This window comes from Elephas maximus, chromosome 14, assembly GCF_024166365.1.
Source record: "Elephas maximus indicus isolate mEleMax1 chromosome 14, mEleMax1 primary haplotype, whole genome shotgun sequence".
NCBI lineage: Eukaryota > Metazoa > Chordata > Mammalia > Proboscidea > Elephantidae > Elephas > Elephas maximus.
This window is the reverse complement of record NC_064832.1, coordinates 93,622,002-93,649,743: the sequence shown is the minus strand read 5'-3', so window position 1 is coordinate 93,649,743 and position 27,742 is coordinate 93,622,002. Positions and strand designations below refer to the sequence as shown.

At 43.0% G+C, this 27,742-nt stretch overlaps 1 protein-coding gene across 15 annotated transcripts in view; it reads left to right on the top strand.

Moving 5' to 3' along the window:
• Positions 1–27,742, top strand: part of DOCK9 (dedicator of cytokinesis 9) — a 336,790-nt gene that overhangs the window by 218,173 nt on the left and 90,875 nt on the right. For all 15 annotated transcript variants that reach the window (XM_049853240.1, XM_049853234.1, XM_049853243.1 and 12 more), the window contains 13 exons: positions 6,771–6,850; positions 6,936–7,123; positions 7,297–7,362; positions 9,152–9,244; positions 9,976–10,099; positions 10,421–10,542; positions 11,756–11,842; positions 12,190–12,279; positions 14,686–14,801; positions 15,067–15,136; positions 16,038–16,163; positions 17,022–17,093; positions 27,452–27,598. In XM_049853240.1, coding sequence (XP_049709197.1) covers positions 6,771–6,850; positions 6,936–7,123; positions 7,297–7,362; positions 9,152–9,244; positions 9,976–10,099; positions 10,421–10,542; positions 11,756–11,842; positions 12,190–12,279; positions 14,686–14,801; positions 15,067–15,136; positions 16,038–16,163; positions 17,022–17,093; positions 27,452–27,598 — 1,381 coding nt within the window. The remainder of the gene's footprint in view (positions 1–6,770; positions 6,851–6,935; positions 7,124–7,296; positions 7,363–9,151; positions 9,245–9,975; positions 10,100–10,420; positions 10,543–11,755; positions 11,843–12,189; positions 12,280–14,685; positions 14,802–15,066; positions 15,137–16,037; positions 16,164–17,021; positions 17,094–27,451; positions 27,599–27,742) is intronic.

The window sequence follows — 27,742 nt, the reverse complement described above, 5'->3', positions numbered from 1 at the left end:
CTGTCACTGTTCTTGGAAGGCAAAATGAAATATCTTTACTTTTAGTTTCTAAATAATAGAAGTTCTTTTGCTTAAAAGTAATGCATGCTCATTATAGAAATTTTGAGAAGTACAGAAGAATGGCTCACCTTTAGTTCTACCCTTAATTCAGGAGGATCATCCTGAATATTTGGGGGCATTTCCTTTCTGTGTATTTTAGTTGGTTTTTTGTAGTTGTGGTCATACTATAAATACTATAGATAGATGTATATTTCCTTGCATAAATACTTCTTGAAGGTGTTAACACATATTTATACATCATTTTTAATGCCTCTATAATAGTTCATTGAGCAGATGGACCATGGATTATTTAACTCTTCTCTAGTTTAGGACATTTACAGTATTAACGATTTTTCAGGATTATAAGTATAGCCATGCCAAACATCTTTAGAAAAACGTTCTTTTATTGATAATGGGAATACATAGTTGTGCGTATAGTACTGGTATACAGTAATTATTGTCATTCTTTTATTTGAGTTCCAGGAAACTTTCAGCGATATTTGTAGAATAAAAATTACTTTTTTTGGAAACCTAGTCACCTTGGCTAAATAGATTAAAATATTTTCTGTCTCTAGAATGTGTAACAAATATTAACAGTGACATAGGTCTCCATGTACTCACTTAGGCAAGTAAACACGCTGTTTGACTAGGGAGGAAAAATAACATCTATGTGACCTACTTTTTTAAAAGAAAGTGTGTCACATATTTCTCTTTGTGTGTGAGTGAATGAATGGATAGGTAGCTAGTTAGCTACATGGAGAGACAAACAGACAAAAACAGTCAGGTAGGGTACACACCAAGGTGTTAATCACGGTTACCTGTGACCAGTGGGCCTGTGGGTGATTTTTCATTCTCCACTTTATATTTTCCATGAAATTTTTTTAACTAATGTTTGCTATTATATTCATAATGAACAGACAATGGAGTTTTTCAATGTGAGTGGCAGAGGTTGGAAGCCCTGTCTTAAAGTTACCCCCTAAGCTGGTTAGCTTGAGACCCTCCACCCCGCCCCACCTCCAGCGGTGGCTCTTCAGAGAGCCCCAGCTCAGGGTTCTGTCTTCTTCAGTGGAGGCTGGAGGGTGATGTGCACAAGATTATTATCAAAAAGTGATCTGAGCGCAAAGCCTCAGCCAGCCAGCAAGGAGCACAGACCTTCGTTGGCTGAGAACACAGGGAAAAGCTGGGTGTGGGTTCCCTTGCATAGCACACCTTCCTGCCTGAGCTCACTAACAAGGATTTAGTGGGATGTGTGTGTTCAGGTAGCTAGTGAAAGACCCAGAAAGCAGAAAATAAGGGCCAGATGCCAACAGCGTTCGAATACACACGGCAGTGGGGAGACAGCAGCCTTCCCTGTCACAATCCAGAGAAATGTCAATGTCTCTATACTGTTTTCTTCACAGTAGAGTTAGGGAAGTGGCCATTCATTTTCCTTTTTTTTTTTTTCTAATCTCAGCTGTGCTCTTTTTTTTTCCTCTTATTTTTTACAGGAAATTGTCTGATGTCAGTGGCCTGGGCACACAGATTGAATCCAAAGCTATTATTTCTTTCCCCATTATTGTCTCGAAATGTCATTCAATATTAGATGAGAAAAAAACATTTTTTTCCCTGAAATTCTTATGGTGGAAATTGCCAACTTAAACTCAATTATAAACAAAAGACAAATGGAAATGAGCGAAACCTTGAGAGAAAGTGATTCTGCAACTTAGGGCTTGTGATAGGCAAAGTGGATATATTGAACATGGTCTCTAGTCATAAGAAAACAAGAATGTAGAATTTTTAGGGAAATCCTGTTTCAGATGAACAGTATTCCAAGATACGCTGAGAAGTTACATGTGAGACTGATAACAAGAATGTCTGAGGAATCTTAAAAACTGGAGGTGGCAACTTTTCAAAAATTGGAACACAATTAAATGCTGAACCTATAGGCCGCTGAGTCTTGATGGTCCTTGGCAATGTCCTAAAAGAAATTGCGAAACAGATGGCTTATGGAAAACCATAAGGCGGCAACATTCTGTTTTCTGGTAATAAGCCGTGTCATGTTGAACTAGTCCTCCTAACCACATTGCTGCTTCTCTCTCTTTAATTGGGTTGTTAAGCCAGTACAGTAGAAGAATAGAGCCTTTGACAGAGTATACGTACAATGATATCCTCTGAACGAGTTAGAGAATTGCTGCACCCATGAGAAGACAGTTGTTCAACTGCTAGAGTGAGCAGATGCAAGGACAAGTGATTAATGGCTTTTATCAGTCTGGAGATGGCTCTCGAGGGATTTGAGAAGGAGCCTGTTCTTGGCAATATCCTGTGCAATATTTTCATCAATGACATTTATGAGAATATTACTTGTAGATTAAATGTCTTCATGACATAAAGCTATTAGGAATATCTAATATGTTAGATGTTAGAATCTGGAGTTAGGAAGATTCTGACAAACTAAAAATGGCTCAAATCTAAAAAGGTGAAGTTTCATAAAGACAAAAACAAAATCCTATTCTGAGATCCAAAAACCATAATTGTATAAATACAAGATGGAATGAGGTAGCATACTAGCAAAGCGTATGAAAAAATATTTAGAAATTTTAGCAAAGCATATGAAAAAATATTTAGAAATTTTAGGTGGATGTAAATTTAATGTAGATCACTAGAGTGGTGCTGCTACCCAAAACTAATAGTATTTTGGCTGTATTAATAGAACATATTATTCAAAGCCAGTCAGCTTCCCTATCCCAAGCTGGCCAGACCATTCTGGGCATAATCTGTGCAATTCTGGGTATCGTGATGTAAATGAGACTTTGTTGTAGTAGAGAAATGGTATTGGAGGAAGCTGCAAAAGAGCTGAGAACAGAAGACTTCAGAAAGATATAATAATTGTGTTTAATTGGTTGAAAGGTGTTACACAGAGGTGCATAACTAGGCCCACTGATGAATGGAAGCTTCAGTGATGAAGGAGTCCTGGTGGTGTAGTGGTTAAGTGCTTTGTTGCTAATAGAGTTTCTAGCAAAATGGTGGGTACAAAGCAGGTGCTTAGTGAATATTTGTTTCTGTGTTTGGTCTAACCTCAGTCCAATACAGGAAACTCTATTTCTCTTTTCACCACTGTTAGATTTTATGTATTTTGGAACCCTATCATTGGGTGTGTATATATTTATTATGGTTGTGCCATCTTGGTGGATTGACCCTTTAATCATTATATGATGTCCTTCCTTTTATGGTGGATCTTGCTTGAAAGTCTATTTTATCAGATTAATATTGCCATTTCTGTTCTTTTTTGGTTGTTGTTTGCTTGATATATTTTTTCCATCTTTGAGTTTTAGCTTCTTTATGTCTTTGTGTCTGAAGTGTGTCTCTTGTAGACAGCCTATTGATTTTTTTTTTTTAATCCATTCTGCTACTCTCTGTCTCTTTACTGGTGTATTTAAGCCATTTACATTCAGTGTGATTATCAATAGGTATAAGTTTATTGTTCTCATTTTGTTGTGCCCTTTTTTTTGTGTGTGTGTGGTATTGACAGTTTCTTTGTTGCACTTAATTTTCTGTCCTGAGCTCTTTTTTTGATGGATTTTCTTTTCTTTCTTTGTTGTTGATTCTGTGTTTTGTGAGTCCTTATGTTTTTCTTTTTTGATGAATAGGTTTGTTAGCTTTCTTTTTGGTTACCTTGAAATTTACCTTTATCTTCCTAAGTTTAAAAAAAAAAAATTTTTTTTTTAAGGCTGTCTCTTATTTCTTGATTTCACCTTGACTTTCTCTCCATACGAAAGGTCCATTTATTTCCTCTTTTCACTTTGTTGTTGTTGTCATTTACAGATTGATATCTCTGGTTCCCTGTTTTTTAGCGTTTTAGCTTTGTTTTATTTTTGAGAATTCTTTATCTGGGTTTGTATCTGGCTGAAGCTGTCCTGTTTCCTAATCTGAGGTTGTTATGTGATATTGTTGGTTTTCTGTCCAAAGCACTCTCTCTCATGTTTCTTATCTGGTTTTTATAAATTGTCTTAATTTCTATCTATCTGAAAATGTTGTAATGCTGCCATCATTCTGAGAGACTGTTTTGCTGGGTGTGTAATTCTTAGTTGGCAGTCCCCCCCGCCCCAAGGTTTTATGTGTGTCATCTCATTGCCTTCTTGCCTGCATGTTTTCTGCCAAGTGCTCGGAGTGTAGTCTTATTGGTTCCCCTTTGTAGATGACTTTTTGCTTTTCCTGAGCTACTTTCAGGATTTTCTTTGTCTTTGGTTTTGGCATGTTTGATGATGATATGTCTTAGTTACTTTCTGTTGGGATCTATCCTGTATGGGGTTTGTTGAGCTTCTCAGATGAATGTCTTCCCATTTTCGTGGTATTAGGGAAGTTTTCTTCCAGTAAATCTTCGGCAGGTCTGTTTTTTTGTTTTGTTTTTTTGCCTGCTCCTGTTCTGGAATTCAAATCATGTGTAAATTTTTCCTCTTGATAGTATCCACATAATTCTTAGGCTTTCTTCGTTTTTCTTCATTATTTATTTTTCCTCAAACAAATTGCTATCAAGGGATTTGTCCTCTTTTGAGTTGTGTATTTCTGATATTTTGTTGTTAATCTTTTGGATTTCTGGTTGCTGTTTTGGAAACCCTGGTGGTGTAATGGTTAAGTGCTGAGGCTGCTAACCAGAAGTCGGCAGTTCAAATCCGCCAGGCACTCCTTGGAAACTCTATGGGCCAGTTCTACTCTGTCCTATAGGGTTGCTATGAGTCGGAATTGACTCGATGGCAGTGGATTTGGTTTGTTGGTTTGTTTTTGTATGGTTTCTGGTTATTTTGTCATTTTGCTGTTGTATTGTTTTACTGAATTCTTCTATTGTTTTTTCTCTACTTTCCTTGATTTTGTCTGTGTTTTTACTGCTCTCTTTCTGGAGCTCTTGGAGAACCCTGATATCGGTCTTTTGAGTTCTTTATCTGGTAGTTCATTACCATTTCTTCCTCAAGAAGGTTTTCTGGTTCTTTATTTTGGTCACTTGCTGGAGCCATCTTGTCCTGCCTCTTTATGTGATTTAGTATTGTCTGTTGTCTCTGAAGCGTTACGGTGTTGTTATATTAATTTATTTATTGCATGTTTGTTTGCTAGGTCCTGATTTTTGTTTTGTTTTGATATATCTGAGTAGTGGGGTGTCTGTACTACTCTGGTGGCCAGTCTGCCTACCCTGGAGCTCTCACCTGTCTCTGGGTGGGTGTGTAAGTGTGAGTCTCTATTCACTAGTCTTGTGGGTAGCTGACGATGTAGCTGGTGGTGTTGGTGAGGCGATGTGTCTGTCCGGCTGGTTACCTGGGCATGGGTACAGGAAGCATCCTCACTGGTCGCAGGGTTGGGTGTTGTGTGTGTATACTGCCGGTTGCCAGGTGGTTGGTGTGAGGGTGCCTGAGTCATCAGTCACCAGCTGTGTGATGCAGAAACTCTCACTGATGGTCCCGGGTGGGCAGGGCTATGCAGGGGTGGTCAGAGCATGGCACAAGCCTCTGGTTGCAGGGGGGAGTGGTGTGCGGGCTGAGGTAAGGGGGATGCCACCAGTCCATAGGTACCCGCTAGGAGAGTATACCCCTGTCCACTAGAACATGACACGGCAGAGGGTGTGCCACTGGTCCTCTGGCCCCCCACCTCGGCACATGTGGCTGGAGAGAGTAGGAGGCCCCACTGGTCTGTGGGTTCCAGCACAGGCAGCTGGGTGTAGGAGTGGATGCACCAGTCCTTGGCCCCCTGATGCAGTTGTCTGGGCAGAAGAGAGGGTACCACTGCTCCCTGGCACTGGCAGCCAGGTGGAGAAGTTAATGCCATTGGTCCATTGGCTATGGCTTGGGATGCTGGGCTTAGGAGTGGGTGCCGCCATTCCACGGGCTGCCAGCATGGTTGGGTGGGTGGAAGAGGGAATGCCATCAGTCTACGGGCCCCCAGTGCGGGTGGCTAGCAGAGAGGTGGGTACTGCCGGCCTGTGGGCCCCTGGCTTGGAGTGTGGGGCAGTGGTGGGTGCCGCTGGATCGTGATTGCGAGCGGGGAGTACATTGCAGACCCACAGGCCTCCGGCATGGGGGGGTGGGGTGGCATGATGGGTGAGCTGGGTGTACTTAACTTCGGCAGGGTGGGGAGCAAGCACTCCTGCCTGGCTCTGGACGTGAGTGTAGACTCGCTCCTGCCTGGCCGCACCAGTGATGGGGGCTTCAGCTGGGATCACTGCTTGCTTTGTCTCAGTATGGCCACACTGTGCAGGTTTGGCTGGCAGGGCACTGGGGATCCCTAATTCTCCATGTCTGCTATTCTGTACAGCCTTTCATTCTGCTTGGCCGCCGGCCCTATTCTTCAGCCTTGCTTGTGATGCTCAGGGTTCCAAAGTTGTCATCTATATCCTGTTCACTTGTTTTTTCCTGTCTTTGTTGTCAGAGAGACATTATAAGGTGTCTGACTATACCACCATCTTAGACTGCTTCCCAAAATGTATTCTTAAAATTGTTTTTACCTTTTTTTAATGTGGCTACTAGAATATGCAGCTAACCAAAAGGTGGGCAGTTCGCATCCACCAGGCTGTCCTTGGAAACTCTATGGGGCAATTTCTACTCTGTCCTGTAGGGTTGCTGTGAGTCGGAACTGACAGCCACGGGATTGGTTTTGGTTTTTTGGGTTTGTGATTTACATACATTTGTCCTGGAAATGATGCTCTAGAATTCAAGTTTTAGAGCTAACCTAACTTGCAAGCATGTGACTTTCTCTTCTTTTGTTTTTAGACCTGAGAAGATGGCTAAGCTTCCAGTGATTTTAGGCAACCTAGACATTACAATTGATAACGTTTCCTCTGACTTTCCTAGTAAGTGTGAGTTCTATGCAATCAACAGACACAATTTTGTTTGGTTGGTTTTTACTTCAATCTGATTTGTTTTGTATCTTTTCAGATTATGTTAATTCGTCCTACCTTCCCATGAAGCAATTTGAAGCCAGTACTAAAACTCCAATCACCTTTGAAGTAGAGGAATTTGTGCCCTGCATACCCAAACATACTCAGCCGTACACCATCTACAATAACCACTTCTATGTTTATCCGAAGTGCTTGAAATATGACAGTCAAAAGTCTTTTGCCAAGGTGAGTGCAAAGATTGGGGTTCATTTTTGATATCAAACTTTCTCTTAGGATTTGGCTTCCCCTGCTCTTTTAAAGATACTTTTTTTTTTTTTTTTTTATGTATTCTGGCTTTTCATTTGGGTTTATTTTCATTTTCTTTTCTTTTTTTCTTCCCCCTTTAAATATTGCTGCAGGCCAGAAACATTGCTGTTTGTGTTGAGTTTAAAGATTCTGATGAAGAAGAAGCTCAGCCGCTGAAGGTTTGTTTTTCGTGTGTGTTCTTCACAACATGCTTTTTCACATTTTAAAAGCTACATTGTCCAACTGAAGGGATTTTCAGCACATTTTAATTAACCCAGACACAAAAACATGTAACATCACACGTAACATGGCCACGTGGGCTGAACCTTATGGAGTATGGAATAGTTAAGTTCTTGCTTCTTATCAACTATTTGTTCTGTTAGACTCTTTAGGGATGCAGGTTTCTTACATTCAACTCAGTGATATTTACGGTACACTTACTATGAGCCAGGCATTGTGTACGGTGCTAGGAATTATATTAGTAATATTGATCATAGTAATAATAAAAGATTAACAATAAACCAGTTGCCTTTTCAAGTCAGTTTCAACTCACAAAGGCCCCACGTTTGTCAGAGTAGAGCTACGCTCCGTAGGGTTTTCAATGGCTGACTTTTCAGAAGTAGATTGCCAGGCTTCTCTTCCCAGATGCCTCTGGGTAGACTAGAATTTTCAACCTTTAGGTTAGCAGCTGAGCACATTAACCATTCGCACCGCCTGAGGACCCCAAACCAAACCAGTTTCGCAGAGTCAACTCCTGTCCGTGGTGACCCAGCTGTGTCAGTGTCAGGGCAGAGCTATGCTTCATAGGGTTTCCAGTGGTGATTTTTTAGAAGTAGATAGCCAGGCCTTTCTTCCAGAGTACCTCTGGGTAGACTCAAACCTCCAACCTTTAGGTTAACCATTTGCACCACTCAGGGCCTTCAGATTTACCGTAGACATTTACTAAATATTTATTGTAGTAATAATGATAAAAACAAAGCAAAACAACAACAACAAAAAAAACCCTTGCCATTGAACCGTTTCTGACTCAGCAACCCTATAGGGCAGCAGAAGTGCACCATTGGGTTTCCAAGGAGTGGCTGATGGATTCGAACTGCTGACCTTTTGGTTAGCAGCTGAGCTCTTCACCACTGTGCCACCAGGGCAACAATGATAGCGGTAGATTATAGGTGACATTTTTTTGAACGCTTATTATATTCCAAGCACTTCTTTTAGTGCTTTATGTGTATGAAACCCTTTTAATTCTCCTGGTAGTCTTTTGAGTGAGGTCCTATCATTTTAGCATTTTTTGAATGAGGAGACTAATGCACAGACTAATGGCCTCCAGAGCCTATTTTCTTTAACTGTGTTAAAATGACTGCCAAAGAAGGGAAGCACACAAAGATGCAAAGAAGAATAAAATTCAGCGTCCGTCCATAAGGATTCACAGTTTAGTGGGAAAGACAGACATGGAAAAAATGATATGTAATAAATTAATCCATTGACAACACAGAAGGTACTGAAAAAAAATTTTTTTTGACCACACTGAATAATTATTATAGAAGGGCATACAGAAAATGCTGAGAGAACACAGAGATGGGAGTTAGTCCCTCTTTTTTTGGACTGGTGGCCTCAAGGAAAGATAATTGGCTCCGGAAGGCTGATGAGTTTACTTGGTGCCCATAGCGGGAGGTGCTTCAGACAGGGACAGCATAACAAAGATTTGGAGACGAACAGTGAGTAGGGAGTAGCAGTCCAAGGCTGGAGCGTGCAGGAGAGGAGGGTGGGCTGGGAGCTGAGTTCGGGGTGGGTTCGACCCAGTGGTCAGGGGGCCTGCAGGCCTGGAGCCTCCGTGAGCAAAAGAAAATCCGTCTGAGGTGGTTATGCTGAGCTTATTCTGTGGGAGTGCCTCTTTCTGTACAGTACTCCTGAGTTTAATTTCTTCACGAAGTGAATACTAGTGGTTCCCTTTGCTCATTCTTGTTTCAGTGCATTTACGGTAGACCTGGGGGGCCAGTGTTCGTGAGAAGTGCCTTTGCTGCGGTTTTACACCATCACCAAAATCCAGAATTTTATGATGAGGTAAGTGATGTTTTCAAGGGAAAACCCAGTGTAACCAGTTCTAAGGATGACTCCAAATTATTTGCTTGGTCAAGGAAAACTTAAGAGACGTTTCAATGCACCGTACTGGAAATTACAGTAATAGAACTAAATATTGAAGTATCTGTTTTACATAAAATTTTTTCTCATTGTAAGAGTAACATGTTCATTGTAAAAAGAATTTGGAAAATACAGATATTATAGAAAAGAAGCCGTACTCCCCAGCATGATCATTATCTCTACCATATTTAATATTCTGACATATTTACTTTGAAATTCATACTTAAGTATAGTTACGTTTGTTGGTCCAGAGACTCTTCCTTTCTTACCAGTGGTCTGGCTTATATAGAATTATAATGCAGTTCATTAAAACTGCTATCTGAATCCTACCCGGAAACATTCTGTTCTGGTTTTCGATAATACCTTAGCTGGGGCAAGCTAGCGTAGTGGTTTCTGTTATCTGCATTCTAATATTTTCTAGAGTTGAAATACGCATCAACCCTCCTCCTGTTTCTCTTCCATGAATCAAGGATCCATTTCTTCCTTAGCAGGATTTACAGTCTCAGATGGCTTAGGCGCAAATGTTACCATCGTTCTGGAGAACAATTGCACGCTTGTGCACTAGGTGACACATTGCATCGTTAGCTCTCACTGAGAATTTTTGTTAATGGTTTTGGAGTATTAGAAAGATGGTTATTCTGTCTTCCTTGCAGATTAAAATAGAATTACCTACCCAGCTACACGAAAAGCACCACTTACTGTTCACGTTCTTCCACGTCAGCTGCGATAATTCAAGTAAAGGAAGCACAAAGAAGAAGGACGTCATTGAAACACAAGGTCTGGCACGTAATCTTCCTTCGATGTTTATAATAACACTCACATTAGATTCTTTCTTTGGTTCTGTTTTTGCACCCTCTTGTTAAGGGGTGAAGGGACCATGTTTAAGTTGCACATGTAGATTTTTATAAAAGGTCGTTTTAGAATTCTAATCCCAAAGAGGGCAAACAACATCTTAGTCGGTGTTCTGCAGAGACCTTTCTAAACGTCTTACTCTGATTCATATGGACCGTCCTTAAAGTTCAGGCAGTTTAGTGATGTTGGCTTTTTTCCCCAAGTTTCCACACACTTAGAGTAGATTTTTTTGTTTGTTCTCAACAGTTGGATATTCCTGGCTCCCTCTCCTGAAAGATGGCAGGGTGGTGACGAATGAGCAGCAGACTCCTGTGTCGGCGAATCTTCCATCTGGCTACCTTGGCTACCAGGAGGTTGGGATGGGCAAGGTATATGGATTTTAAGATCGCTTTATCCCAATCCCTTCAGAAAACATTAAAGAACAACTAAAACAACACCACTACCACCAAAAAAAACCTTCCCAGCATTTTTGCTAGTTCCGACGTTTTAGTTTTGGTAATTCTTTTTCAGGAGCCCTGGTGGTGCAGCTGAAATCCACCAGCCGCTCCTCGGGAGCCCTGTGGTGCAGTTCTACTCTGTCCTGTGGGGTCGCTGTGCGTTGGGATGAACTCGATGGCAGTGAGTTTGGTTTTGGTTTAATTCCTTCTCACATCAGCTTAGTCCATTGAAAGGCAGTTATCACAGTCTCAGAATTACAGCTGGGATGTCTTATAAGCCCTGGACTAGCAGTACCTCAGCAGGGCGAGAAAGACGTGGAGATACTACATGAGGTAGTAGTCTGTCTGTGGAGACAACTGTGCGAGGCCCAAGTCAAGATGAGTTCTTAGGGTCCAGCAAGCTATCAGGAATTTCCTTCTGACTTATAAGTCCAGTAGGCAAATCCTCCATTCGGTTGGTAGCCAGTTAATGATACCATTCTGATTCATTAAAGCCTGATTCCACTCAGATTTCTCCAGTAGGTTTATTGGGTTTGTATCCTTTAAGCCATTGTGAATTTTACAGACTTCAGTTTTACAATGTTAGATAAGATCGTTTTCACTTTGTTTTGAAAAATATTTTAATGTTTCTTTGCATTTAAATAGTGCCAAATTTAGACTCATGTTGTGGACAAATACTTAAAATATTCCAGATAATTCTGAGTCTTAACGTGAGAATGTAGAGGTTTCAGAAGTTAAAATCATCATTTATGAATGAGTCTTTGCCTGTTCAGGACGTACTTATTGTCCTGTTTGTTTTATTGGTACCTTCTGGCATCTCTTGCACAGCCCTGACCTCAGGTTTAGTTAAGTCACCGATGGGATAGGATTCCTTTCCTCTCAAATACATGGTAACTCATCCAGCTGCAGCTAGATGGAAGGATGACTGAGGAAATACAGTGGGAAGAGCGTTGTACTTGGGGTAGAAAGTGGGCAGGAGTGAAGATCAGTTGCATTTCTCCTGTGGACCAGGTGTAACTGTCAAGTCACCGAAGCTGTTTGGGCTGTCAATACCTCATCAGTACACTCATTACCGGACTAGATCATGTCTGAAGCCAGGATAGCTAATCTGTTGCGATGTTGTTTTCCATCATATTTTTTTCAGCATTATGGTCCAGAAATTAAATGGGTGGATGGAGGCAAGCCACTGTTGAAAGTTTCAACTCATCTGGTTTCTACAGTGTACACTCAGGTACGGTGCCCATCTGTTAAAATTAATAGTGATTTCTCTGTGACTAAGCTTGCAAGATGAAATCCTAATTGATGTACGCTATGGATGCATTTTTCCTATAAGTCTTTTTTTTTTTTTTTAAGAACGTACATATGAGGTGTTCATATGTACTGATATAAATAAACAATACAAGTAACATTTCTCAAGTTTCCCCTCTTGTTGTAGGGTTTTCCAGTCTTCGGTGTTGTCTGTCATTTCTATGTGATCAATTTCAGAGTCCTCACAAAAATATCCGTGCTACCAGAAGCAAATATTTTCTTTCCTTAGCATCTGTGTTAATAAGGTTTTTTTTTCTTTCTCTTTTTCAGGATCAGCATTTACATAATTTTTTCCAGTACTGTCAAAAAACCGAATCTGGAGCCCAGGCCTTAGGGAATGAACTTGTAAAATACCTTAAGGTATCAGATGGCTTTCTTAGTAACCATATTTTTACTTGTGCTTATTTTATTTTATTTTTGGTGAAAATATGCACAGCAAAGCCTACACCCGTTCAGCAAATTTTCCACGTGCTGTTCAGTGACAAACGTGACACACTTCACATTGTTCCATGATTCTAATTATCTCTACCCGTATTGTTTCACCACCGTTAACGTAGATTCTCTGTCCCTTTAAGTCCTCGTCCGCCCCTTAGAGTTACTGTTGCCAATTTGATCTGAAATAAATAATTCTTTAAAAGAGCTTATTGCTTGAGGGAAGCATTCCTTATCAATGGAGCTAAACTGTTGTTTAGTTCAAAAATGACTCCACAGGATAGTTTTGGTTCAAGATTTAAAAATTGTTTCCAGGCAATAGATTTGGGGGTTCATTCAATCTCAGTGGATCCAGTAAGCCTAGTTACTAGGAGAATTTGAAGTTCTGTTGCACAGTTTTTCTCCTTTTGACCAGGATTCATCTATCGGGTCCTCAATCAAAGCGTTGAGTAATGGCAGCCAGGCACCATCCATTTCTTCTGGTCTCATGGTGAAGGAGACAGTAGTTCATGGAGGCAGTTAGCCTTGCAGTCCATTTCCTTCTTTGATTCCTGGGTCTCTTCCTTCCTCTGTTGCTCTAGGTGAATAGAGACCAATTGTTGTATCCTGGGTGGCTGCTGGCAAGGTTTTAAGACCCCAGGCACTACTGAGTGAACTAGGAGGTAGAACAGAGACTCTAAAGAAGTGACGACTTTTTAAGGAGTTCAGAGTAGGTTGGGTTTTCTGTTGGCCAAGAATGTTATTCTTGCCCCTTTGAAACCATACATGAGGATACTCTTACTTGGACGTGAAGGCATCATTTGCTTCTAGGTGGACTTAGAGAGTACTAATCTTGCCTTCATCCTAGCCTCACGTATATTTTTCTCAGGCCAGACCTCTGAAACACACTCTTCCCCATGCATATAAAATCATTCACTTTACACAGGCTGTGCCTGTTGGAGTGTTCACTGGGTACAGAGACTGGTAGCGAACACATGAGAAGTCCCTCCTCTTAGGAATGCTGATTCCTTGTAAGAGGTAATATAAACTTGGTGAATGCATGCTAGATAGATAAAACAAAAACGGATCATACACATGACCAGTCCCGGGTTTGGGCAGCAGTTAGGGAGGTTCCCGAAGTCACTGAGCAACGAGCTCAAGATAGAGTTTGTTTAGGGGAGTTTCCTCCAGAGTGTGATTCTGGGGAATGTTTTGAGCAAGGAGAGTAGCTGAAAGGACATTTTAGTCATTGGGACAAAACATGAAATATGAGAAATGGGATAGACTTGTTTGCTTCAAGCAAGGAAAATGGAGTGGGGGTTTCATTTACTGCTTTGCCACATGGCCTTTCAGCTACCTCACAGAGAGCCCTGTGACTTTAAGAAGAGCCTCTTTATTCGTCTTCTGTTGCTGCTGTAACAAATGACCACAAACTGGCTTACGACAATGCAAACCTAGTTTTGTATAGTTCTATAGGTCAGAATTGGACATCCTAAAAGCAAAGACGAGAAGGCAGGAAGGGACAAGAAAACTGGACGAATGGACACAGAGAACCTGGGGTGGAGAAGGGGGGAGGGCTGACACATCACAGGTTTGGCAACCAGTGTCACAAAACAATTTGTGTATTAATTGTTCAATGAGAAACTAATTTGGTCTGTAAACTTTCACCTGAAGCACAGTTGGGAAAAAAAAAAAAAGTTCGACATAGGACTTACTGACTAAAAATGAAGGGGTCAGCAGGGTTGTATTCCCTTCTGGAGGCTCTAGGGGCGAACCCAGGCTTGCCTTTTCCAGCTTCTAGAGGTTGCTGCATTTCTTGGTTCACAACCCCTCACTCCATCTTCAAAGCCAGCAGCAGGGCATCAGTTTGACCATTCTTCTTAAGTCACGTCTCCCTCTGACTTCTCTTCTGCCTCCGTCTTGGTTCGAATCCACCCAAAGGCATTGGGAGAAAGCCTGGTGTGATATACTTCCAAAAAATCAGCCATTGAAAACCCTATGGATCACAGTTCTGCTCAGACACACACGGGGTAACCTTGGGTCAGAGTCGACTCCGTGGCAGCTGGGGGTGGTGGCAATATGATTACATTGGGCCCACCCAGCTATTCCAGGGCAATCTCCCCATTTCAAGGTCAGCTAATTAGCAAACTTAGGCCTCCTTTGTTATATATTTCCTATTTGAATTCTCGAGATTAGGATATGGACATCTTTGGAGGCCCATTATCCTGCCTGCCATAGGCTTTCATTCATTTTAGATGGGATTTTTCCATCCTTATTTGAAACTGAGCAGAAATTACTTTGGATGGGTGTCCTTTTTTTAAAGATAACTGGAACTTTGCCACTCTGTGTCTGTAGAGTCTTCACGCAATGGAAGGCCACGTGATGATTGCCTTCTTGCCCACCATCTTAAACCAGCTGTTCCGAGTCCTCACCAGAGCCACCCAGGAGGAGGTCGCCGTCAACGTGACTCGGTAAGATAGGTGGATAGATGGATGCACTCTTCTCTTTCAGTCTGTCCGTATCTGGAGCACAGTCATACATATCTGAGATGCTAGTGTGTGTTGAACGTTATATTTAAGAAATTTCTGTTGATCCCATTATTAGGGACCACATCTAATTCTTTGTTTCCTGTGGTGCCAATAGCATTGTCATTGTTCTACTTCTACTGTGATAATAATGAAATGTTTCCATTTTCACCTTATTATTCATTGCTTTATTCATTCCTGTGGTGTGTAGGGTCATTATTCATGTGGTTGCCCAGTGCCATGAGGAAGGATTGGAGAGCCACTTGAGGTCATATGTTAAGGTATGTAAAATAAACTGTCCCGATCATTTAAATCTGTGGCTCTCCAATTTTCCTTGTAAGGACTTACTTTTTTTTAAAGTTTAGTTATTTGGGGATGTGCTTGAAACTTAATGCCTATGTTTTCTCTTCTATACCTTACAGCTAGTGCGTGTACCTGAATGAGCCGAAGTCCCAAGAAGGGGGGCAATCATTCATTTATTTACTGAGCTTCATTCTTTCAACTACATTTCTTTTAATGGGTTTTGCAAATAACGTAACCCTAATCTCATTGAAGTTGAAAAGGAATCTTACGTTGCTCTTGATTAGGCCACTGGTATACCTAGCTGTCTTTTTCACATCTAGAAGTCTTAGTGAAACTGCTTGTCCCCAGATAGGAAGGTAGGTTCTGGCTACAGTCAAATTAGATGACTATGAGGAACAGGAAGTGATGTCATTAGGATAAATACCAATGAGCTTTTTTTTTAATACAACATTCAGTAAACATGGTGGCACTTCCTGTTCTAAAAAGTCACACACAAGTTCTAATAAGATTTAGATACCTTTGTGAATTATAACTATATGTTAGTTTAAAAAAGTTTGGGGTTCTTCAGGGTATCCGTTACTGAGTATCATATGATTCATTCCTTGGAGTCTTTGGTAGAGATGGAATTATTGGGCTGGACGACCACCAATCTGACTGAGTTGGGGGATTCACGTATTTTGATGGGTTCCTGGAAGACATCATGGGTCTCCCTCGTTCCATCACATGACAGTCACCCTTCCTGCCTTCCGTTTCCATATATTCCTCTCCCACCCATGAAATCGTACCTCTGTCCCTGATCTCCAGTCTTTGGAGCCTCTCGAACTTTCAGCTCAACTTAGAGAACTAGTGCATTAAAGTATGTTTCCCTTTTCTTCAAAGTATGCTTATAAGGCTGAGCCATATGTTGCCTCTGAATATAAGACAGTGCACGAAGAACTGACCAAATCCATGACCACAATTCTCAAGCCTTCTGCCGATTTCCTCACCAGCAACAAACTACTTAAGGTAAGTTGGGAGGGCCAGTGTGGCTCTGCAGTATTGGAACTGATTAGAGAAAATTCAGACCCCACAGACTGATCAATTCACCACTGTTACTTGCTCTAAGAGACGGTCACCACCCCTCGAAAGGGGCAGCAGAGTTAGCTCTCCGATCCCAGGTTTACTATGTGGGTCTAGAGATGTTGTTGTTAGGTGCTATTGAGTCAATTCCAACTCATAACTACCCCACATACAACAGAATGAAGCACTGCCCAGTCCCACTCCGTGCTCACAATTGTGCCTATGCTTGAGGCCATTGTTGCCGCCACTGTGTCAGTCCATCTCATTGAGAGTCTTCCTCTTTATCTCCTGACCCTCTGCTTTACCAAGCTTGATGCCCTTCTTCAGGCACTGGTCCCTCCTGATAACATGCTCAAAGTATGTGGGTCTTGAGATCAGAGCTGCGAAGTATTACTATGGTCACAGTTTTACTTGTTCTTGAATAAGTTATTATATTTAAATTAAAATTTCCCGGAGGAAACTGATACAGAGATTATAAGGACAGGTGTTGCCAGGCAACGGACTCCCTGAGAGGAAAGACTGCACCTGTGGTTGTGAGAAGCAGAGCCTCCCGTTGGGTCGAGGCATGCCCAGTGTAGGCACCCAGTTTCCTGGTGGAATGGGGTTATTTGTTGTTCAACATGTGAAAGCAGAACACCTGCCAGGCACCTCTTTCTTTGGTCTGATAATCATTTGCGGAGAGGTTCCACCGTGTTTTATGGCCACACCTGTTTCACGTCAATAACATTGACAGCTGAGAAAGTATATGTCTCACCTTCTTGTTGGTTTTTCTTACTGAAGCACTTTTTTTTTATCTTCTTTCAGTATTCATGGTTCTTCTTTGATGTTTTGATAAAATCCATGGCTCAGCATTTGATAGAGAACTCCAAAGTTAAGGTATGTTACTTCACACCAAGGTCTGTGTGGCAGCTCTTAGGGACAATTCTCCTTCATTGTGTTCGGTCACTAACATTTATGATTGCTTTCTGTGTGCCAATCACAGCACTGTCCTAAGTGCTCTGTTGCCGTCAAGTTAATCCCATCCCATGGAGACCCCACGTGTGCTCCATAGGATTTTCAAGGATGTAACCTTTCAGAATCAGGTAGCCAGACCTGTCCTCTGAAGTGCCTCTGAAGGGGTTCAGCTAGTTGCTGAATGCTTAACCATTTGCATCACCTGGGGACCCTTCTATATGATGTAGAAGTCATACTTCAATTAAGCTTCCTAACAATCCTCTTGAAGGAAGGACTATTCTGACCCCCATTTTATAGATGAGACGGAGGCCTGAGTGCTTGAGTAACTCACCCAAGGTCACACTGCCAATGAGTGCAGGAGCCAGGTGGTCTGGCTTCAAAGCCTGCACTCCTGAGCCACTTATATTATTAAATTCGATGAGAAAAAAATGTCTTTTCCTTTTAATTCTTCTTGTTGTTGTGTGTTGTCGAGTACATTCTGACTCAGAGTGACTCCATGGGACAGTAGAACTGCCGCTTAGGGTTTCCTGGGCTGTAATCATTTTTTATTTTTCTATTGTGTTTTAGATGAAGGTTTACAGAGGAAATTAGTTGCTCATTAATCGATTAATACACATGTTGTTTTGTGATGTTGGTTGCCAACCCCACGACATGTCAACACACTCCCCTTCTCAACCTTGGGTTCCCCATTACCAGCTTTCCTGTCGCCTTCTGCCTTCTCGTCCTTGCGCCTGGTCTGGTGTACCCATTTAGTCTCGTTCATTTTATGGGCCTGTCTAATCTTTACATGAAGGGTGCACCTCAGGAGTAACTTCACTACTGAGTTAAAAGGGTGTTCGGGAGGCATATTCTCAGGGTTTCTTCAGTATCTGTCAGACCAGTAAGGCTGGTCTTTTTTGGGGGTTAGAATTTTGTTCTACATTTTTCTCTACCTCTGTCTGGGACCGTCTTTTGTGATCCCTTTCAGAGCAGCTGGTGGTGATAGCCAGGTACCATCTAGTTGTGCTGAACTCAGCCTGGTGGAGGCTGTGGTAGTTGTGGTCTGTTAGTCCTTTGGACTGATCTTTCTCTTGTGTCATTGGTTTTCGGCTGTAATCTTTATGGAAGCAGATCGCCAGTTCCTTCTCTCCTACAGAGCGGCTGAGTGGGTTCAAACCACTGACATGTCAATTAGCAGCTGAGCGTTTAACCATTGCACCAAAGGGCTTCTTTACTAGCTTAGTAAATTTCAAGTTTATTGAAATGAGAACAGTGGTTTAAGCATTAATTAAAAATGCAATGCCAAACCAAATCCACTGCCATCGAGTTGATTCCAGCTCCTCTCGACCCTATAGGACAGTGTAGAACTGCCCCCAATGGTTTCCAAGGCTGTAATCCTTACGGACGCAGACTGCTGCGTCCTTCTCCCGCAGAGTGACTGGGGGGTCCAACCGCCAACCTTCTGGTTAGCAGCTGAGCGCTTAAACGCCGCATGGCCAGGGCTTCTTTTCCTGTCCATAAAAACCAAATCTGTTGCTGCTGCGTTGATTCTGACTCACAGCAATCCTATAGGACAGAGTAGAACTGCCCCATAGGGTTCCCAAGGGGTGGCTGTTGGATTCAAACTGCTGACCTTTTGGTGACCAGCCAAGTTCTTAACCACTGGGTCACCAGGAGTCCTCTTAAAAAAAAAGAAAACCACCCAGTGTTTATTAAGCATCCTAACTCGTGTAGACATTCCTACACTGGGCCTTGGATGAGAGTATCTGATCCAAGTCTCTCGTCATCTATGACCAATTAATGGGCTCTGAGATTACTCAGGCTCTTTCAGGTAAATGCTCACTTTAGATTTCTTCTCTCTCTCCTTCAGTGGCTCCTTGAGGTGGTGTCTGGGTATGTGTGACTTTGTGAGTGTCCCCTGGTTCCCACTAGTTTCCGCCACAAGATCACTGGTCTTGTCTGGACATGTCCTGTCAAGGTCTGACCGGCCTCCTCTGGCTGTCTGAGGTGGGAACATTGATAAACTTTTATGAAATTCAAATGTAGTAAACACAGGTGGCAATGTAACTTTTTTGTCTTGGTGATTTCGGAGTTCCTCCTGAGACATTCAGTGTCCTGGAATGGTCCTTATGAATGTGAATTTTTGCCGTATTGTAGTTGTGTGGAGGCTGGGTTGTGAGGCGTGCTGGCAGGGAGTGGAGGAACCTGTGCGGCGGATGTTGGTTCTGGTGCTGGACGCTCCCCTCATGAATGCTTGTGCTGGTGGGTCCTCGCGGGTAAGGGCCAGGAGCAATGAGGAGATGTAGGATTCCAGGGCGAGGGAGCTGGGCTCTGAGGAAGCCTTGTGGAAGGCTGCCAGATTTTTGCCAGGTGGAAGGTTTGTGGAAGGCTGTGGATTTTTGCCAGGTAGAAGGTTTGTGGAAGGCTGTAGATTTTTGCCAGGTGGAAGATTTGTGGAAGCCTGTGGATTTTTGCCAGGTAGAGGGTTGGTGATGCAGAAGCAAAAGCCATACTTGCTCTACTAGAGCAGGTGCTGGGGCCTGGCTAGGTGGTTGCCTTTTTTTTTTTTTTTTTTTTAACTTTTAAATCCAGGTTAACGTTTCTGATTTTAGTGCCCAAGTAGATGCCAGATGGAAGTGGGCTCCACTTTCCACAGAGTAACGCACCGTCTAAATAATGCCCAAACTGCCTTCCAAGAAAAATCTAGCAGATTGTCTACTTGGCAGTATGCAGCTACACACACACACACACACACGTGCTCGCGCACACACACACACACGTGCTCGCGCACACACACATCCTTTGAGTTTATTACCTTTCAGTTAAAACATTTTCAGATACAGGATAGGCTGAAGGCCCCACTGGATTTTTTATTGTTTTGGCCTGTCGCCTAAATGAACTTGATTTCAGAGATAAAAGTGACTGTATTATGTTTAAAATATAATTGACTCATTTAGAAAATATCCATTGCCTCTGCTGTGTGCCAGGCTCAGGGGTGATGTGTGGTGCTCCAGGAGCTGTGGGTGGGGAGGGGGTAAAAGAAGACTGCCTGGAGGAGGTGTGGGCTGAGAAGGGTGTGAAGACTAAAGAGTTAGCTAGATGGAGAAGGTGAATGGGGGCACTAGGTAGAGAAGAGAACTGTAAAGGCAAAAAGCTCAGGACCCAGCACCATAGCGTCGGGGAACTGTTACGGTGCCTTCCCTCCTGTGACCCCAGCGAGGACCACGAGGGAGATTGTCTAGAGAGGTTGTTAACACTTCAGAAAACACCCACAAGAAATATATTCAGACTCAAGTACCAGTGACAAAATGAAGCATCCAAGTGCTTATTAGAAAATTAATAAAAGGAATTTAATTGCATGTGTTCTCTTCTCAAGATGCCAAATTAAGCCAGAGAACTTTAGGGATGGTAGGGACCACCTGGGAGGTATCTTCTGGCCCCCCTCCTCCCTTATTTTAGAGGTGTGGAGGCAGAGTGTAGACCCAGGAAGTGACCTGCCTGGGCTCATACAACTTAGCAGATCCCAGAACTAATGCCAGCATGAAAGCCAGCCTCTCCCGGGTGTTCTGCAGTTTGCAGCCCTGTTAGTTACTTAGTTCTCCACTGCCTCAGGGGAGTAGTTAACGTGTCTTTGGAGCTCTACACAAACTGCTAAAATGCTACCGTGCATAACCTTTTCCGTAAGTTAATTATATCTCGGTGCGAAAACAATATTCTGAGTTTTTAGAGGTGGTTTACTTTTAAATTGTTATCCAGCTGTGCTTAAAAACAAACACTGGCATCCAGAAGGGGAAAACTTAACCATAACATAACTTACTTTAAATAGAGATTTTAAACATGAACAGCTTTGGAGAATCTAAATGTTCACTTTTAGAGTGCCCCCTCCCCCACCCCCCCCGGGGTGAGTGAAGAATTCTGAGATGGCTGGTGCACCTTGTCACTGCAGATACCCTCCGGTTCTTCCCCCAAGTCACACATTCCTGATCTGTGAATGTTTCTGAAGTCTCCTGAAGCCTGCGTTCAGTTTGCCTGATTTCTTCAGAGCAATGAATTGGGTGTGTTTGAATGAACTGTTGTTACGTTTGTCTCATATTTCCATTTTGAGAACTTGACGTTCCAGTCCCATATTCTACTGTTTTGAATTTAGGAAACAAATTCGTACTCACCACTCCTCTACCATTCATGATGTCTAAAACTTTCATCAAATCCCCTCAGAGCTAGTTTTTGTTTGCTTTTGAGGCTGAAGATAATTGGTTTATTCTGGTGTCTTTAAAGCCCTGGCCTTGAATTTTTTCCTCGTTGGTGAGTCTTCTTAAAGTGGGATTGAGAAGACGCACACTAGTCTGTAGGTGCAACTAAGCCAGAATCTCACAGAGAAGCCAGGTAACACTTTCAGCTTTGCACGTAGGCACCTCCCAAGGATGTCTAGCGTCTAGAAGTGTTGCAATGCGTAGTGGGATACTGAATTGAAGTCTTCAGCACACAGTCCCATTGTCAGGGGCGTGAGTCCAGTGGGTGCACGTATACATGGAGGGGTGAATTTGCACATCGTTGTGCTTGCAGTTAGTGCTGCAGGCATGCGGAATGTGGAGGTGGCCACCTGTGACCACCTCCCAGCCCCAGCAGTAAAGCCACACCTAGCTACCTTTGCTGAGGGAAGGGTGTGAACCGGAGCGTCTCTTTGGACTAGCATCTAAAAACAGATGGACCTGTGCAGTTTGGAATGATCCTGTCTGACGGTGCCAAACTCCGGCATTTCATAGGTGACCTGACTTGAAATTTACAGTAAATGGTTTTTGAGGAAAATATGAAACGGACCTCATCTAGGGAGCCCCTTCTCCCCCACTCTCTGTCCCTGTGGTCGACATTCTTTAGGTATTTCTTTCCTCATTATATTTAGCAGCTGTAATTTCTGCAGACTGGCCTTGTATTTCCTTTCCTCCCACACTGAGTCAGGCAAATTGCTAGCGTTCCACAGGTGTCCTTCAGGAAAGGAGGTTGGGAAACCTGGCAGGGGACAGAGTATGTATAAACCCTTAAGTAAGAGTGACTTGTTTAGCATTCAACTATCATCTGGCTTCAGTGAGCAAAGAAAGCTTTCATTTTGAAAAGTAGAAGAAAGGGGGTAGGCTATATATTCTAAATGTACTGTTTGGAATTCCCCTAAGCGGAACTTATGTAAGCACTGTACATACATGGAAGGCAGAATGCTCCCACGTACATTGGTGACTGAGTGCCTTGAGCAACTGTTCGCTATCTGCAGAGCACTGAGCAAGAACACAGACAGGGTGTGAATCCTCAACTTTGCACCTGGTGTAGTTGTTGGAGAAAGAAGACATTCAGCCATGACACAGTTAGACAAGAATGTGGGGAGGTGCATGTCCAAGCTTCGAGGAGGACAAGAGCTTCATGTGCAGATGGAGCTGGAACCTTGCCTGGGTCTTGGAGGATGCCGAGATGTAGGGAGAGGAAATGAGTCTTAGGCAGAGGAAGCAGCTCCTGGGAGGTGAGGACCTCTGGCCTGCTCTGTGGTGGAGCGGAGGAGATCACAGGGACTTTGAGAGCCAAACGGCGGACCTGACTTGGTGGAGGCCGTAAAGAGGCAGAGTAGGTTCTTCAGCAGGCTGACGAGACAGGAAGGTGAGCGAATGACTTGGACGCTTTTATGTTGATGAGTCCACCCACCCTCTGGAGCTTATTATGTTAAGATATCCTGGGTACTTGGCCTAAATAGCCTATGGAACAGACCCATGGGACTGTCTTTCTTTTTTTTTTTTTTTTACCACTCAAGAATTCTTTGTTCATTTTAATTCCATAACTATCCAAAAGGTTCAACAATTTGAATAATCACGAGTAGTTTGTCCAACTATCAGGGACCAAGTTTGGAATCTGTTAAAATCTGATAGTTGCCTTCATACTTGGAGTTTTCAAGAAATGTATTAAGCTTATTTTCCCATGTGTTTACGTAGTAATAGGACAGAGTTACCTGTGGACTAGGTGGCGATGTCTTCCTTTTGGATCCTTTAATGGTTTCTCCTCTCACAACACTTACCGTTAAATGCATCATATGTCTTGTTATTTGTCTGGGACTGTCATTTTTTAAAATATTTTTTAAACTAACTACAGTAGTGTGAGATGACATTTTAGAGAAAAGCTGATAAAGAGCTAGCGTTGTGAGGGCTGAGGTGGGATATGGGATGAGAGTGGGGAGCATTATGAATGAATAAGAGAGAATATTAAGAAAAGAGCCAGTAATGCAACCCAGCAGGTCCCACGTCTAGGTATTCACTGAAGAGAAATGAAAACATATGTCCACACAAAGACCCGTGTGCAAGTGTTCAGCTAAAAGCTCAAAACAACTCAAAGGCCCATCAAGTTGAATAAATAAACAAATTATGGTCTATCCATACAATGAGATCGCTACTCAGCAATAAAAAAGGAACAGAGTGTTGATTCTTATAACAACATGAATGAATCGCAAAGTATTATGTTACGTAAAAGAACCCACCCAAACCAAACCTGTTGCTGTCAAGTCAATTCTGACTGACTCATAGCAACCCTATAGGACAGAGTAGAGCTGCCCCATAGGGTTTCCAAGGAGCAGCTGGTGATTTTGAACTACTGACCTTTTGGTCGATGCCACCAGGTCTCCAGTTGTGAGGGGGGAAATGAAACTAAGGCTTCAGGTCAAGTTGTAATGAGAACGTGTTGCTGGAGCCCGACAAACTAGGACGTAGTGGGGCACATCCCTGGTCTGTGCACCCACCACTGGTCAGCAGCAGGTTCACAGGGTCTTCACAGCGAGGCTGAGCATGTGTGGTCAGGTGAATCCCACTCGGTCCCGGCACTGGGTGGCAGGAATTGAGCAGGTAGGATAGCACGTAGGTGTCCAGCTCACAGCAGGACAGGGGACAGCAGTCACAGCACGTCAGTTGGAGGAGGCTGACCTTGCATGGACAGGCGCTGGGCCAGCAGACCCCACAGCAGCAGCATTGTCGGAGGAGCAGATGGCGGTGGCTGGGCCAGTGGGGCGGCTGCCTCAGGACATGGGGCAGGGGTGGGCTTTTGATGGGCCGAGAAGTCTCACAGAGCCTGTGTCTCGTCCTCTGAGCCAGCTCTCATCTGCTCACCCCCCTGGCATCAGCCCATTACCCAGACGTTCTTCTTCTATCTCGGTTTACAGTAATCCCCATCAAGACAGCTAATGACTTAGGTGTTCTTGCCTGAGATGTGTGCCTCAGCTCACAAAAAGGCTTGTGTGTGTTTTGTTGCCACGTTAGGACTCTTCATAGTAACTACTTGTCCTTCAGGGGGAGCTTAATCTCAGCCTTCCGAGGCACTGCGTTGTCAGCTCAATCCCTGGACAGCGCCTCTCTTCCCCACGCTTGCTTTCTTTTTAATAAAACTCTTTTATTACAGAAATTTTCAAGTAAACATGTAAGTGGAAGGAATAATATAATGAATCTCATGTAGTATCATCAGCTTCCACAGCTATCAACATTCTGCCTTTCTTATTTCAAATATCCACCCCCACCCCCACTTTTTCTCCTAGAGGACTTTAGAGCAATTCCCAAACATTACAACTTTGCTTGAATGCATCTAACAGCGAAGAAACATAACCACAATACGGTCATCACACTCAACAAAATTAACAAGATTTCTTTATTATCATCTAAAGTCTGGTCTATATTCACTTTTCCCCAGTTGCCTCAAAAATGTTGTTTTACGGTTGGTTTGTTTGAATCGGATCAAAACAGGGTCCACACATAGCATTTGGTTGACATGTCTCTGGAAGTCTCTCTTCATCTTGAACTGTTCCCTCTCCGTGTTTCACTTTTTTATTACTGTGTATTTGTTGAAGAAAGTAGGTTGTTCTGTAGCATTTCCCACGTTCTAGATTTGGCTGATTGTAACCTTGCGGGCACAATCCTAACTCCTATATCTTTGCCTTTCCTGTGAATTTGTGGTTATATCTTGAGGCTGGATTAGGTCCAAGCTTAGTTTTCTTTTTGGCAAGGATACCTCGTAGGTGGCACTCCGCATCCCATCAGAAGGCACATGAGGCCTGGTTGTTCCACTCTTAATGATGGTAATATTGATAAAGGCTTTAGCGATTTGGTCAGCAGCCGTTGTTGGAGCCCAGCAACACTAGGACATGGCGTGATGCGTCCCTGGTCTCAGCAGACCCCGCTAGTCAGCAGTAGGCTCACAGTGTCTGCCTGATCACTCATTACAGAGGTCCCCCTCCAGTTTTCATCTAACGGTTTTAGCATTCATTGGCTCATTCCTGTTCTGAAGACTAAAGGTATTTCTTGGGAGACCTCTTTTTCAGGAGCAGCCAGCTTGAGTAGCGAGCGGTCATTCCTGGTGGTTAGAGCTGGCTTTAACTGGGGTCCTAGAAGCTGATCGTTCATTGAGCTGACCCCTCAGGAGGTAGATGTACTGGTTGTACAAAAAACAAAATCCCTTTGGCATTTCAAAACTTGTACTGTTGTGTCCATTTGTTTTGATTGTCGTAAAATGTACATAATGTCACATTTACCCTTTGTAAGTGTGTGATCCAGCAGCATTGGTCACACTCACACATTGTACAGCCACCATGGTTTGTTTCCAGAACTTTTCCATCACCCCAAACGGAACTCTGTACCCATTAAAAAATCAAGCACCATTGCCCCTCCCCTGGCCTATGGTAACAACTAATCTACTTTTTGTCTCTACGCATTTGCCTGTTCTAGATTTAAAATAAATGAAAACCTGTTGCCATCGAGTCCAACTCAGTGACCCTATAGGACAGAGTAGACTGCCCCATAGGGCTTCTAAGGCTGTGATCTTTACGGAGGCAGACTGCCACAGCTTTCTCCCGTGAGTTTGAACTGCTTAACCATTGCGCCACCAGGCCCCCTTCTGTTCTGGATGCTTCATGTAAATGGGATCATGTAATATTTGTCCTTTTGTGTCTGGCATCTTTCACTTCACATAATGTTTTCAGGGTCAATCCATATTGTAGCATTATTAGAATGCCGTTCCTTTTTATGGTAAAAAAAATATTCCATTGTCCATGTATGCCACTGTTTGCTTATCCATTCATCTGTTGATGGACACTTGGTTGTTTCCACCTTTTGGCTCACGTGAATAATGCTGCAGTGACCGCTGGTGTACAAGTATCTGTTTGACGCCTTGCTTTCAGTTCTCTTGGGTATTTAAATGTAACGGGAAGCCGTAAATGTAAGGGAGCACCTGGTGCAGTGCGCTGCACATTGCAGGGTCTCAATAAATTGTTCCAGTTTCTGGGAACGGGGTGGAGGGGTCAGCATGGCATCACATGGCAGAAAGAGCACTGGCCTCAGTCTCGCGGTAGATCCAAGTTTGCCACCTGTTAGCTGTATCAACAAGCACACACTTGCCATACCTCTCTGATCCTTTGTAAAAATGACGATTAGACTCATGAGGGATCATGTAAGAATTTAATGAAAAAGTACGTAAGAGCTACCTAGTACAGCACTTGGCACGTGGAAGACATTTTACATGGTAACTGATTGCTAAGTAGCCTAGGTTCTGTTTCTTATGAAAACATTCCTGATGGGGAACACTTATTTTTGAAGAGGACTACTTCTAAGCTGTCCAGTTATGTACAATCATCAATCTGTATATTTTCAGTTTCAATGCTTAAAGCTTAAACCCAAGCCAGTGTTTTTCAAGGAGAGATTTGGGAGGTACAGGTATCAGGATCATCCAGGGTGTCCAGTAACAATACAAGCTCTTGCACCTTCTGCCCCTGCCCCCTGCCGAGCCCTGAGTCCGAATCTCTGGAGTGGAGGCTGAATCTACGTTTTTCCAAACACCTCCAAGGCATTTATTACACTGAGGTTTGAGAGCCCTGGGTCTAATCCATAGCGTTTGTTTAAAGTATTTGAGTATGTGTATAGTACCTTAAGGAACCCCTGGGTGGTGCAAACAGGTGACACACTGGGCTGCTAACCGAAAGGTTGGAAGTTCGAGTCCACTCAGGGACACCTCAGAAGAAAGCACTTCGGACCTACTTCTGAAAAATCGGCCGCTGAAAACCGTATGGAGCCAGTTCTACTATGACATATGGGAATGCCATGAGTCGGAATCCACTCCACGGCAGCTGGTGTGTGTGTGTGCACGTGTGTGTATAGTACTTCCAAAGAAGAAGGAACAACTCTTTGTTTCAGACAAAAAGATTAGAATCCTAGGTTTTCAAAATGGACTCAGGTAAAATTTTTTGTTTCCCAAAGGCTGTAACTCCAAAGATAATAACTGTTTAAAATTCTTTTTAGTTACTGCGAAACCAGAGGTTCCCTGCATCCTACCACCACGCAGTGGAAACTGTCGTTAACATGCTGATGCCACACATCACTCAGAAGTTCAGAGATAACCCAGACGCATCGAAGAACGCAAATCATAGCCTTGCTGGTTTCATCAAGGTGAGTCTCAAGAGTGATGATGTCACTGAGATGACTAAAAGGTTCCTTGTAAGTAGCTCTCTAGCAGAATGACTAGTGCATAGTAGGTGCTCAGTCAACACTGGTTGTACAGCAGAGTGACTGGTATACGGTAGGCGTTAGCAT